At 39.4% G+C, this 14,535-nt stretch overlaps 1 protein-coding gene across 1 annotated transcript in view; it reads right to left on the bottom strand.

The window, feature by feature from the left end:
- Positions 1 to 498: 498 nt before the first annotated feature.
- ak5 (adenylate kinase 5) overlaps positions 499 to 14,535 on the bottom strand; it is a 79,443-nt gene continuing 65,406 nt past the window's right edge. The window contains exons 12-14 of the mRNA XM_046051983.1: positions 3,598 to 3,714; positions 3,060 to 3,260; positions 499 to 1,192 (exon numbers count right to left, since the gene is read on the bottom strand). Coding sequence (XP_045907939.1) covers positions 1,127 to 1,192; positions 3,060 to 3,260; positions 3,598 to 3,714 — 384 coding nt within the window. The 3' untranslated portion in view covers positions 499 to 1,126. The remainder of the gene's footprint in view (positions 1,193 to 3,059; positions 3,261 to 3,597; positions 3,715 to 14,535) is intronic.

The following is a 14,535-nucleotide window of genomic DNA, read 5'->3' as shown; positions in this document are numbered from 1 at the left end:
CAATACTCTAAAAATGTATTTTTACATAATAAGGTTAATGTCATGCCACAGTGAAATGAATGAAATGCTATGTCATAAGTGTGTTGTCTTCAAATATGGTGTAAAATTATTTTTTATAGAAAGCAGTTAGAATCCCTCAGATGTCAAGAAAATGTAAAAAAAAAAAAAAAAAAATTCATTACCCCGCTTTTCCATGTATGCTCCCAACGTGTGACCTTTGGTGGTCACTTCAAACACTCCCTGACTCACTGAGTGCCGTGGTAAAGGTCATTTTGCTGATGTTTGGACCTACATATTATATCAGCTTAAAGGTGGATACACAAATCATCTTGTGCATTTTAAAACAGGAGGCTAAACCTCTTATGCCCTGGTCAACTTTCAAATTTAAGCACCATTTTGTTGTGATCATCTCACCAGCAGATGGGGCTATGAGATCAGCTGTGACCATACTGTCCTCACACACACAAAACACCAAAGCACACACTCGTAAATCCTCCATTTAGCAAATGCACTGGCTTTATTGAATGTTAAATACCAAAACAAGCACCTGCACAATGAGCTTGGAAACATACAAATGCAATATTCTTTAATACTCTTAATTCTGTTCTGCTTTTTTTTTTTAAATTTAACGCACAAAAGGCAGTTAAGCTTGATTCTAATTCTTGCATGCTTGTTACAATATAAAACATGATGCTGTGCATGAGAACATGAGCGCACACTGACATTTCCACTTTCTAACATGGCGGGAACCCTCTCCCAGCTCCTCCTGGGGAGGAATAGCAGAGAGATTTCACATTCAACTAGAAACATGCTCTCAGTCACAGCAGGGAATGTGTATTTTTTTTTCTTCCAGTACAGTTATATGCCTTGGTCCGGCAGTTGGCAGCATATAGAGGTCAATGTGAGAGAGAGACAATGCAAGTAGGTGAAGCAGAATGTGACAACCAGGCGCTTCGTCAGTGTCAAAAGCAGAAAGAGGTTTCACTGACTGCTAGGAGTGTTTGGGGACATGCATACCACGGGTCAATGAGCGTATGTCTGGTGCAGGTGGGTGTGGGTGAGTCTCCTTGGAGTGATACAGCAGAGTTTGCGGTGGGGCAGGGCGGTGTTGAGGAAAATGTAGAAATCAGAAGGTCTCCATCACCTGGCAGATCCGTGCAAACACTTCATCTGGCGACCTCTCAGCGTCAATCTGTAGACAGAGACAAAGTGGCTGAGACGAGGCCTTTCAAAAACCATTAGTGTCTTAATGTGCAGTCAAAGACTGCAGTGCAACCTCCCAGCAGACTGATGACCTCAATACCTGTTGTGGCATTTAAGCGCACACTCACACACACACACACACACACACACACACACACACACACACACACACCCCGATGTGGCATTTAAACGTTCAAACAGCTCATTTTAAAAAAGTGACAGTTCACTCCTGTGAATTTACTGACCCCATGTCAGTGCAGTGGAAATGAGTGGAAGCTCCAAACACACCCCAGCCTTCTCTACACAACTAATGGTAAAGGCAACTAAAAAGTTCATGTTCACTTTGTCTCAGAAGCTTGTCGCACACGTTTTGACATTTATCTACAGATGGGTAACAAATCAAAGGAAAAAACCTGAATAAATCTGAATCACTTTTAACGGCCAGGTATGTGTATAGACATACAAGGATTTTGACTCGGGTCTTATATTGCCATAAGTGTGCGTACACAGAACAAGCATAAACAAACGGGACAGCAAGCTAAACTGACACAAACAGTGTACAGTACACACAACCATAAACAAAACAACATTTTGTTGCTAGACAATAGTGTGGTGAAACATAGTGCAAAGGATTCTGGAATAAATAGTAAAAAGTATTTTTGCGCAGGTATTGTTATGTCCATGAGGTGGATATGATATTTACAGCATAACAATACGATATGAATATTGAAAAGCTACTCAATTGCTAATAAATCAATAACAAATGCTTCTGTTCAGGGTACGAGGAATCACTGGTGTGTGAAAATGAATCATACACCTTCACTGTGACCTGAGGTGACCACCTGTGGGAGATGTTGTATTGACCTGCCTAATATCGCTCTCCATCCCCCCACCATCATTCATAATCAAAACACCAAATGAGAGAAGATCTTTTGGAAGAATTGTGTTTGTCACCTCCAGTGCACTTCAAGAAATCTGATCAAGGAGCTCTTGAGACTGTCCAGATGTTGTGGTGGCAGCCTGGCTGACGGTGAGTGTCCTGTTCGTTTCTCCTTTTTTCTTGCATTCTGTTTTCCCCTGTGTTTTGCCTGTCTCTCTGTGTCTCCTCTGCTGCGCCTGCTTGTGTTCTCCCTCTCTCTCTCCGCTCCTGAGCCCAGGTGATGATCCACACCTGCACCTTATCAGCAGCCTCCTCTGCCTGCCACACGTGCCAGCAATCAACTCCATCTCCACCAGTATATCAGCCCCAGTTCTCCAAACAATCTCTGCTTGATCGTCGTTGCTCCTAACTTGGTGCCCCTGCCTTATTCAAGCCTCTGTGATTCCTGCAACATCTCTGTTTCCCAGTGATTAACCATTTCAATTTGTCACCCATATGCTATCGGTTATTGATGAATGTCTAACGATCTGTATACACATCATTTGGAAATAAACTATATGCAGCATTCTGGATCTGTTTTATATTCATGCAGATCTGGGCATTTTGTATGCTTGATGCAATATTAAAAACGTAATGTGCATGCATTATGTTTCTCCAAACAGCTCATGAAACCTGATCTATCTATCTTTTTTAGCAGTTGTATTATCTGATCATGCACAGACAAAGTTCTGCCAGAATGTTTAATATGAAAATGGGGTGAAAATGGTTTAAAATTGTAGTAGTAATATTGTTTAAAAGAAGGCTGTAATGTGTGTTTGAGGGGCCTTTAAATGTAAATGAATTTTAGCTGAGATGAAGTGGATCTAAATGAGCTAACTAAATGGAACTGAACCCATAATCTAGGCAGAGTTAGCTGTACGGGAAATAACACACACACCCCTAAATACAATTTCTTTCGAGCAATAAACAACTTTACTGTGTGCAGAAGCCTCTTGCGTTCATAATGAGATGCCACCGCCCGGCTGTCGCTGCAGAAGCTCTCAGCCCTCCTGTGCAGGACGCCGTCTCTGTCTGAGGCCGGATGGAAGCTGGAGGTGGATCTGCCCCGGCACTGCAGACGACTGGACATGGTGTCGGCTGAGCAGTTCAGCAGGAGCACTGCGCTGGGCTCCCCCATCTGATTAAACAAGGCACAGGAAAAGGAAAGTCCAGGCAGTGAATCTCAGGGTACAGCCTCCCCTTTTACTTTCTACTGTCACTGTACTGTTCACCATCAGTAAACAACTATGCACCAGTCAAAAGAGACACATTTCTTCTATTTGTTGCTCTTGTGTCAAGCACATCATTGTTTTTACTCCTGCATTAAATATTTAATGAACATTTTTCACACTGATGTCAGTACTGTATGTGAAATGTTTGTCTGTCTGCTCTAAACTGTGTTGTCTACTGGTGGGTGATGTTTTCTTCTTTTATTCGTGGTCCTGACCACATGTCTATCAGTCCGGTGCTCTGACCTTGGCCTCGTACTCCTCTGCCTGTCTCAGGTCTCTGGGGAAGCCACCAATCACGAGACCTTTCCCCAGCCGTACTGTCGATGCCACCGCATCACACAGCAGCTCCAGCAGTGTGTCCTGGAGATCACACAACGCACACAAACACACATGTACCACAAGAATTAATTACCATACAAACCCCACCTGAGGCTTCATATACGAATCACCTCAGACAACCTAAAGGAACAGCTTTATGGATGCGTTTATATGTAACATTTGTGTGAGGCCTTACATACAACAGGCTGGGTTTACAGAAAAACAAAGTGGGTGACTGCTGGGGGGGAGGGGGCCTCCAGGGAGCTTCAGGTGTGTGTCAATAACATGAACATTTCATTTCAAACGTATTTGATATTTTTCATGAGTCTGGGAGTCCAAATCAACTAACAGTAGGAAGAGGAAAAATAAATTGCTTTGTTACGCACCAGGTGGTTTTTTCTCAGTGTCATCCATTAAAAAATTGTATATATCGGCATATCTTAGAATATAATTGGAGCTCTGCTAAGTGTTTACTGTGTTGTGTTGCTCTGTCTCTGCTCTATTGTCTGTGTGGATTATTGCTCTCTAAAGTCTGCTTGTGGTTGTCTTGGTGTGTGCTTATAAAGTTAGCTTTGCTCTTCTGCTTCTGCAGTTGCAGTTGAGTTTTCTTTCCTTCTGGTTGTTTATCATGCTTTAATGGGCTACATTGCTTTGTGGCATAACCTTTGTGGTGGCTGTTGTTGTTTTGGGTGGTTTCCTATTGGACCTTGTATTTTGGATGTAAAGATTAGTGTTTCCCTGTAATACTGGCTTTATGAGAAATGCAAGTTACACATCGGATAGGTAGTCCACACATTTTATATTCAGCCAGACATTAGTGTAATGATTCTCCCACAGCAATGAGTTTATGTAACAGCTTTCTATGGTGTATTATTCTTCATATAAAAAGGACATTACAGCTCCTGTTCTACTGTTTATGCTGCTGCTCTCAACTAATGGACGCTCATCTGCTGCTTATCAGCGCTACATAAGAAGAGGGTGTCTTGGATTGTAATATGCTGAAGTTAAGAATAACTGCATGGTTGATGTGTCTGATTGCTGCATATCAGGTGATTGCCGGGTTCATATTTTCCTGTGTCAATTCACCAGATAGTACTCTCAGCTTCCAGTTTATGAGGTACACTTAGCTAAATGCACTGCAGTTTAATACAACAGCTCCACAATAAATCCTACATTAATGAAGTTAACATGTGTTAGTAATAATTTGCCCACACCATTAACATCAATCAGGGTAGACCAGATATTAGAAACACTTCTCAGTCTAATGACATACAAAGCAACAGCACCACAAACTGCAGCCCCCTAAATGACCATAAAGTTTAATCAACACCTCTCTGAAACAGTTCAATCAAAAACTGATGATGGCAGGATTATTGCAGTACTGTTGTATTAGTTTCGGCTAGTTGTACCTAATAATAATCAACTGAGTATATATTCCCCGCATACAAGCTGTGCTGAATGTGTTGTATGGAGCTCGTTACATACAGTACTCTTTATTCACATAAAACTGAACTGTTCAGTTTTTAATACCATTCAAAGTGTTTTATTTGATGGCTTAGTTCAGTTTAGATGGACAGGAACCTGGGGAGAGAGAGAGAGCGAGACAGAGGGTGGAAACATGCAACATGATTGAACAAAAACTGATGCCGATTGGCTGTCTGTCTGGGCAGCTGTCTTGTGTGATGTTTTCACAGATGGACAGCTCTGCAGTGGTTACTCTACTCGTCTACTCTCGTTGATGTTTTTAAAATTGGTCTGACAGTGTTTTTCTACACCTAACTGTATCTAAAACCAGACGTTATTCTTTCTAGTTGAAACCTTTTGATCGCTAAGATGCCGTTCTGGTCCCTGAGGACAATGATTAACATTGTTGTTTGATCGTTGGTGCTCACAATAAGAACTTTACCAGACTTAATATTTGCTGGTATGATGATCTTAGCCCCCTTGAGGAAAAACTCCCAGGAAGGAAGAAGGAGGGGAAATGGTCCCAGTAGTTTATGTTTAGAAATGACATGACCTTGTCGAAAGCCAGATATGGTCTTAACTGTGTATTCATGACCAACGATGCATCAAATCATGTGCAGCGTCCACAGGAAAACAAGCAATGCGCTACTTTTGGTAGTTTAACACATTAAATATTAAGGCTTCAGCTCAAAATATGCAGCTGAGAGTGAATTTCTCCCTCAGTGAAATGTTATTCCATCTCTGCACACCAGGATCACACATGGGGGAAATAAAACCCCACTGTGTTTCTTTAAGTACCAATGCCATATAAAAATACTCCAATTACAAGTAAAAGTCATGCATTTAAAATCCTACTTAAGTAAAAGTACAGAGGTATTATCAGTGAAATGTACTTAAAGTATCAAAATTATATGTATTTCACTGTTGTAGCTAGTTCAGTGGTGCTTGTTTTAACTATTTTAGATACAGTTTAGTAGTTTAGTACAGTGGTTCCCAAAATAAGGGCCGGGCCCCACCAAAGTGTTGCGAGGATAAATACAATTTTAATATGGTAGGAAAGAAGATAAACAAAGTTGTCGTACACAAACTTGTTTTCACTTTTTTGACTTTTCTCTAACCTTTGCTTTTTTTGTGAATTATTGGAGAGTTTTCCCTCTTTGGGCCTCACACAATAAACAAACTGTAGAGGGGAAATTCCTCTTTGAAATGTCACAAATGGCTCCAACTAGACACCGCTGTTTTGTGAGAGGTATAGTAAACATAATTTAATCTTAAAGAATGCATTATGTTTTATAAACCTATGTTAACTCTTAATCTACTACAGCTGTCAGACAAATGTAGTGGAGCAGAACTATAAAGTTGCATAAAATCAAATTTGTACTTGACTGCAGTACTTGAGTAAATGTACTTGGTTACATTCAACCACTGACTCTATGTGCAGACTTATAGAGAGCACATATGTGGGCCAGACAGGAAACTGACGACGCGCAGAGGGATTACAGTTCAGAGGACAGTAGATTGTTCTTTCTGTGTTGCTGGGCAACAGTACAGTAACATTTCATGAACTCCCACCATGTCATTTTTACAGTTTTACGCCGGTGAGCCACCCACGACTGGCTTTTATCTCACTTTGAGTAAAAAACCTGTAACTCTGACATGGGTGTGATTTTTGTATTCCAGTAGTTTTTATAACGCGTTTTGCTGTAAACCTGGTGAGGTGCATTTCATTAATCCCAGTAATCCACACAACATAAAAATAAGCATTTGGCAGTGACTATGTTGGTGAACACATGGGACATGACCTCAATGTGCTGTAAGAAGCTTAGACAGCTGAGCCTTGCTTGGGTTTCTCCACTGAGATGAAAGTGGAAGTAAATCTGTTCTTGGGCGTCTTTATATTGCTTTTAAATCTGTTCAAAGCACTGCTTTTAAAATCTAGAAATGATTGAAAGCCTGAATGTCTCGGATTTTCTTGAGTAATGGTTGCGTTATGTATCTATTATTTGTGTTGCTCCAAAAACCTTATGTCCAAAATATGAATAGTTCAGCAGCAGAAGGAAGGGGAAAACAAACTTGTTTTTGAGCAGTCTGTTCATCTAAATTACAAAAAATATATTTTCTCACTTACTTACAACTGCAGGTAATTTTGTCTTTTATTTTCCATGAATACATATAGATTTCTGCTGCCATCCCCGATACAAGGGAGGTGAATTGAATTTCAGTTGTGGATAAATACATTTTAAAAACAGCATCCCTGTGTTTTAAATAATCCAGTTTTCAAAAACTAATTATTTGGTAGAAGGCAGTACCACCACCACTGAAATGACATGTGCCTTGTGAGGTGGGGGACAGACTTTTCAATTGCAGTTGCTGCAGGTTAAAATGTAGCAAGGCAGGTCATCGATTGAACCGCTGCTGTCTCCAGAACTGCACAAGACGTCTGCCAGCTGCTTCCATAGCAGATTTAAATCTTCTTTAGTGTAATTTTGTCCACACGCTCTGTATTTCTATTTTATTTTATTTATTTTTTGTTGTCAAGACTGCGGTTCAATCGATTGAGAGAAGCAGGCTGGCTGCCTGTTCCAGAAATCAGCTCAGAAAAACTCTACAGAGAAAGTACACGAGTTACAACTATCGTCAAAGTGGCCTTGCAAAGGCATTCAATCATCTGTGGCTTTTATTTACCTGTCCTGAAGACTAGGGAACTGCAATAGTGATGGATCTGTGAGTTTTCATATTTTCACAGTAGAGAGGAGTGAGAAATAAAGTGAAGTAATATATCACCAGCTCTGTTCCAACTTTATTTGTGTTTTGTCCTTGTTGCAGAAATGTTGTGACATCAGCTGGTTGTTTGCTCATAGCGGTTCAGGAGGGGTGGGAGTGTTGTTTACTGTACATGGACAGTTTTTTAAGTCACACAGTGTATTTTGAGACCTTAAATCTCAGCATGTTGACATATTCATTGATCCCCTGTTGTCAAAAAACCTCATCAATCCCCTGCAAATATATAGCAATAGAGAACTGAGAGACAACCTCCAGGATTCCTGCCATTAATGTGACATCAGTATTTATTGACAGTAGCCCTATAATGATTTGTTTTCTTTTTATCGATTTGTCAATTTTGTAAATGTATCAGTTATGTTTTTAGTCAGATAACTCTGTTATTGTCAGCTCCAGGACAATGAGACCAGCAGCGGCCCGGTCATCAACGACTCATATGGTGGGAGGAGTCCTATTTTCAACTAAACGTATTGACGACAAAAGACACCATCGTTGATTTTATAAGACACGACACATGAAGTCACATCCATTAATGGTCAGAAAATGGAATGTGACAAATCTTATAAACATCTTGGGACAACTATCGACTCAAAACGGAACTTTGAAGATATCTGTGACGCATTCGTTTAGTTTGAGGGAAATGTCCTATTTGCACACTGACAAAACCACGATGACTTTATTTCACTGTGATTTTTATCTTTTTCTTTGGCATCATCATTTGGGAACCTATCCTTAAAGAACAGAAACTCTCTAAACCAAATTGTTAAAAGATCTAGCAGGCTGATCAGTTAGTCACAGCTTAACCCAGGGTCCCTGTACGCCAGACAGTTACAGCGCATAACTGGCTCGATTTTAAATCTTGACTCCCACCGTTTGAACGGTGAATTTCAGCTTCTTGCTTCTAGCTGAAGGTTCCCAAAGCACAGAACAAAGCGGTCTAAAAATAGCTTTGTTCCAGAAGCCATAACTCAGAAGAACAAGTTGTACAGATGATAAAGAAGAATAGAATAGAAGCATTGTTAATTTATTTATTTTAGTGAAGGTTGGAACCTTGAGTACTTTAACTATGTTTATCTACTGTATACTGGCATATGTGTGTGTTGTTTCTAAATGTGAGAATGGAACAAATAAAGTAAACTGAACCTGACCCTGAACCTGAAAGGTAATAAAATGGTGTAGAATAGTTGATTGATTGAGAGAAATATAATTTACAACTACATTGATAATCGAATTATCATTTTAGTATTTTTTTTGAACAAACATTTGCCTGTTCCAGCTTCTACAGAGTAAGGATTATCTTTGACATACATGATATTAAACCTTAGTAAATAAAAACTTTGTTCAGACAACATACTTGAAACAAGGTACAAGGTAGATTAATTTATCATTTTACAAGGCAGGGTTGTAAAATGAGATTAAGTTGTAGTTCCCTTTATGATGCACACAAAAAGTTGTTAAATATAAATATAAAATGTATATACATTAGATGGGTGGATAAATAACATGTCATAGAAATAAAACTATTTTACATGGTACAGTGCTGAGAATAAAGAAACTGCTCTGCTGTCCTGTGGTGCGACAGCGGATACTTCTGAACCTCTTGCTAGACTGCAGCAGGGTGAACAGGCTGTGGCTGGTTGGGTACTGTCTTTCAGTATCCCTTGGGCTCTGCGCAGGAACCTCACCTCATATCACTGATGCTCATTGATGACATTTTATAGACGATGAATCAAGACAACAATCAGCAGATTAATCAATAATGTAAATAATCGTTAGTTTAAGCCTTAAAATGATGATAAATGTTCATCACAATTTCCTGTAGGAGGATATAAATCAGCAAATTGACTGTTTAATCTGACCAGTGACAATCTCAAAGATATAAAATTTGAGAAACTAGAACCAATAAATAAGTTTGTTTTTTTGTTAGATAATGGCTTGAATGCTGGTGCTTTACTATACAGTCTATTGCTTTGTTATCATAAATCCCACGAAAAGACCAAAATCATCAATGTGTCTGAATGTTTTCTGACTTCCCTTCCCTGTCTGTGGTGCTCAACCCCCGAAACTTACTCATTCCTCCTGACGATGTACATCCTTAAAAACAGGTCTCTAATATGTGCTGTCATTCTCTAGAAAGGCTTAATACTGTCCCAGAACAGCTGCTGACAATAAGAAAATTATAGAATTTTACCACACTTACTTTTGAAACAATTATATATCATTATCTATTAGTTTTCGTCGTCTAATTGTTTCGGCACTGGTCGTCAGTTTTATTTCTCAGTAACCAACAGACCGTGTTTGAGGGCTGTGATGAGTCATGAACACAAAGAACATTGATTAATAAATCCTCCCTGGACAGATAAACGGCTAAAAATCCAGACACCGGTTGTCAGGCGGACTGAAGGGACAAGCTGCCGCACTAAAGTACGTGTGGTGTCTAAATCAATATTCGCGTATGAGAGGGACGTACACACAACCAGCGAATCGAACACACGCGTTCAACAAGGTGTACAGCTTTTGAACATATGAAGCAGAGACAAGTGAGCGTGTGTGAGTGACAGGCGGGATGTGTTTTTGATGTGAAATGTCACAGGCTCTGAGAATGTGCAGTCTAATTAAAAAGCTCCTTGACAACCACTGGTATGTTCTCATCAGCAGTAGCGTGCATCACTGTTCATAATCTTTGCAGTGTGATGTGGATGCTGACCTGTACCTGCCACACTGCATTTATGGGATTTAAGACTCAATTGGAAGTTATTAATATTTCACTGGTAGGTGGGGTAGTAAAATATGTATTTGTTCCTTTGTAATTGTGGTGTATAACATATGTGCATTTGACCATTACAGTTTAAAATAACACTCTAGCAGCTGGATAGAGGATTAGTGACCTTTAAGGGGAGAGCAGAGGTCAGTGGTTACGTGGAGGCTCAGACCCTTATCTGGTGTTCAACAAGATGTCTACACTTATCCTGTAGAACTTTGCTCTTATATGGATTGGAGCTTTAGATTGCAGACTCTGACCCTTATATGGTATTTAGCAGATACCTAAACATGCCCTATATAAGCTATGTTTGATGTACAGAGAGACAGAGTGGTCATTGGGCTGGGTCACTCTCCAAGCTGCTGCAGAGCTTGTAATTGATGCTGAATTCCTTGATGTAATAAACTTTTATGATCAAGAACAGTGTCAAGCGGATTTCTTCTCAACACATCATCGCAGCATTATTGTTCGGACACCACATAATTTACAGGTGGAAGCAGAGCAGGGTATTCTGCTGGTAAAATCAAATTATTTCATTTAATATTATTATTATTAATATTAACACCCATATTTAACCATCATCATGAGCCACACATGAGATGTTTTCACTTTTCCATCCTCAGGACTATGTGACCGTGTTGTGTTATCTATCTTACACCTTTATTACTTGTATTGGTACATGGCATTCTTACATAAAGGCCCAACAGATCAGATTTCTCCAGGTGAAATTTAGTCATGTGTTGTGATGAAAACCTGGCGGGAGAGGAAATAGCATAGATAGGGTTAGGTAAGCATAACCTGCGGGAGATACATGGCTAGTGGTCTAACTGCAGCTGTACACATACCGTATTAGTGAATTAGACGGCTTCTTATCACTTTCATTAACCTTTTGTCACTGTCCTTGCTCAGTTAAATAAAGAAAGTAACTATTGATCCCGAGCATTGCTTCGCCCAACTTCAACCTGAGCAGAATGAAGAACACCTGTGTGAATTGAAATTATTAGATATCAATAAATGTGGACAGAAATCTGCAAATTATTTGCAACATATCTAGGGCCGCAAATAATGATTGCTTTCATTTGCAGATTATTTTCTGAATTTATCCTTTGGTCTATGAAATAACAGAAAGTTGTGAAAAATGTTGACATCTTCAACAAACGGTACAAAATCTTGGAACCAGCAAAAATGCGCCATTTTGTTCTTGAAAAAAATGTCTAAAACGATCAGTCGTCCATCAAAAATATCTGCCAATTCATTCTGTCAATTCACGTATTGATTAATCGACTAATAGTTTCAGTTGGAAGCATTTAATCTGGGTGAGTGGAGACCAGTTGGGACATGTTTTCTGGGTTGTGTTGAAGCTGTGAATGTGCTGAGCTCATGTTGTGTTGTAGCTGAAGTCGTGCTTGCATTGGCTGATTGATTAATGTTTCATAATCACTGGCGCAGCTGCTTGGCGACCAGCAGAGTGGTAACGTCCAATCACATTCATGCTTGTACACCTACGCGGTTTTCTGCAACAGATCCCGCCACCATCCCAAGCCTTTTTCTGTATATGCTGCTATATATATTTGATGTCCCTGCATGTGTTTGCTATGACGGGATTAGTTTTCCAGCAGATGCTGCTGCTTTGAGAGCTCCCTACAAAACCAAATCTAACTGTATAACCATTCACTATAAATGGTCAATACCTTAACACAATGTCTCTGACAGAAATAACTGTTTTATGTTTATGAGAGCATGCTAATGTTATTATGTCACCTTGATTAGTTGCCCAGGTGTAAATGTTGACCTCTTGCTGACACCAGATGAGAAGGGACCAGTCATTAGGAGTTATCCCTTTGGGATACTGAATGTTTTTTGAGGTACTTTTACTTTAGTTGATTCTTTTCAATGTTATGCCATTTTATTTACTTCCAATCCATTACATTTCAGAAGGATTTTTAAAAACTTTTTATTCAAATACATTTATCTGACAGTTGGAGTTACTAGTTACTTTAGAGGTTACAATTTTACAAAACAACTTGATCAATTTATAAAATATTATACTGTGCCTTTGGTGTGGGAGTTCCTGGTTTGATTCCCACTGCGACATCTACCAATGTGTCCCTGAGCAAGACACTTAACCTATAGTTGCTCCAGAGGCGTGCGACCTCTGACATATAAATCAATTGTAAGTTGCTTTGGATAAAAGCGTCAGATAAACGACTAATTAATTAAAATGCTGCTTATGTGTTAAAGCATCAGTAATGATATTCCATTAACATGATGAATAATATTACTCTCTATATGGGATCATTTTGTCTAATAAGTACTTTAATGCAAAACTTTGGTGAATTTTGCAGTGAATACTTTTTACTAGTAGTTTTACACAGCTGTATTGCTTCTTTTACTGTAAATTTATGGCTACTTCTTCCGCCCCAGTTTGTTTGTCAACATTCGGTAGGCACAGTAAATTTTAACGTCAATGTTTGCCAAGTGCCTCTACGCAGTAACTCTATCAACTGTCTCATTTTTTGTTGCTACCTTGTTATGCCATTTGTTAAACGGAACCTAATACCTACTTTACCTATAAATCATTGAGCTATATCTTAATTATTAAATATCATAGGTCATAAATACATCCATCCATCATAATCCCTCCTGAGTCTACATTCAAGCAGGCATGCCTGAAGTAGTGAAGTCTTTTTAAATGTGCATGTGGCACCTTTTCACCTCAATAATGAATTAGCTTAATTCATTTGAATTCAGTTAGAAACTCCAGGATTTTTTAATGTGCTATCTCTGTTCTCATTTGCAAAATAATATTTTGAGACAAAAGTTGTAACATTACAAGAATAAAATCGTTATCTGATGAGAATGAAGTCACATAATATTTTAAAAAAATCTCCCTGCCCTTCTGCTGTGCATTACCCTGCGTTATTGCTCTGCTGACAGGCTACCCCCTTTAGACCATCTGAGTGTACTGGATGAGACGGGCACACTGATCTTCATCAGAGATAGTAAACCGAAAATGAAAACACTTGTGATCAGACAGAAATATCACCACACAAATGTTCACTTCAGCACCTCTGATAAAGTGCAGCTCACAGCCGCTTCAGAGGGATTGAAGCACCCTGGAGCAGTGAGACAGTCCCAAACAGAGCAAAGTGTCTCAGAGCGAGAGGGACAGAGACAGCAGGACACAGAGCATCAGGTGTCTTTGTTGCGGTCTGGTGTATCATGTTATTCTCTCACTACTTTGTGGCGACTGTTTAGTCAATTTGCTACACAAATGGTTGACCATGACTGATAACATTTATAACTAAATGTTTTGATTCTAACTTTGCTAGGGGCAATTCAGTTGTTGCGGACAAGCCCTGAAGCTGTGTGCAATGTGCTCTCTCTAAACGCAGGCAGGCTGAGTAACAGTGAGGCGTCACGTTACGTGAACTTCAAACAAAATGTAACAATATTATTGCGAGTAGCCTCATCATCATCGTCGTCATCAGGATTATAGCACAATAACATGGAAAATAATTTTGATGTTGTTGTTGAGTTACATTTGGGACTACAGTCAAAACATGACCTCGCGACACCGATGATATTGCCCTACATACAAATTGTGTCCCGTGTCTGCAGGTCTCAGAAAATGTGTTTTCCTCTGACAGTATTTGGAGTTGTAGATAATTTATCTGGTTTACACACTCTGTCAGAGAATTGCTGTAGCTGTTTCCAGCCCCAATATAGGTTCAGACAGCCATGTCAGCTCTGCCCGGTAAACTGTGAAAGCCATTTTGAGCACTCTTGACTGTTTAGTTCAGTCTTTCTTCTATTTATTTCATTAGGCCCATGTCAAGAAAACATGTTATATAGCA

Source organism: Micropterus dolomieu, linkage group LG06, assembly GCF_021292245.1.
Source record: "Micropterus dolomieu isolate WLL.071019.BEF.003 ecotype Adirondacks linkage group LG06, ASM2129224v1, whole genome shotgun sequence".
Taxonomy (NCBI): Eukaryota; Metazoa; Chordata; class Actinopteri; order Centrarchiformes; family Centrarchidae; genus Micropterus; species Micropterus dolomieu.
The sequence above is the reverse complement of the archived record's forward strand: the minus strand, read 5'-3'. Positions and strand labels throughout refer to the sequence as shown.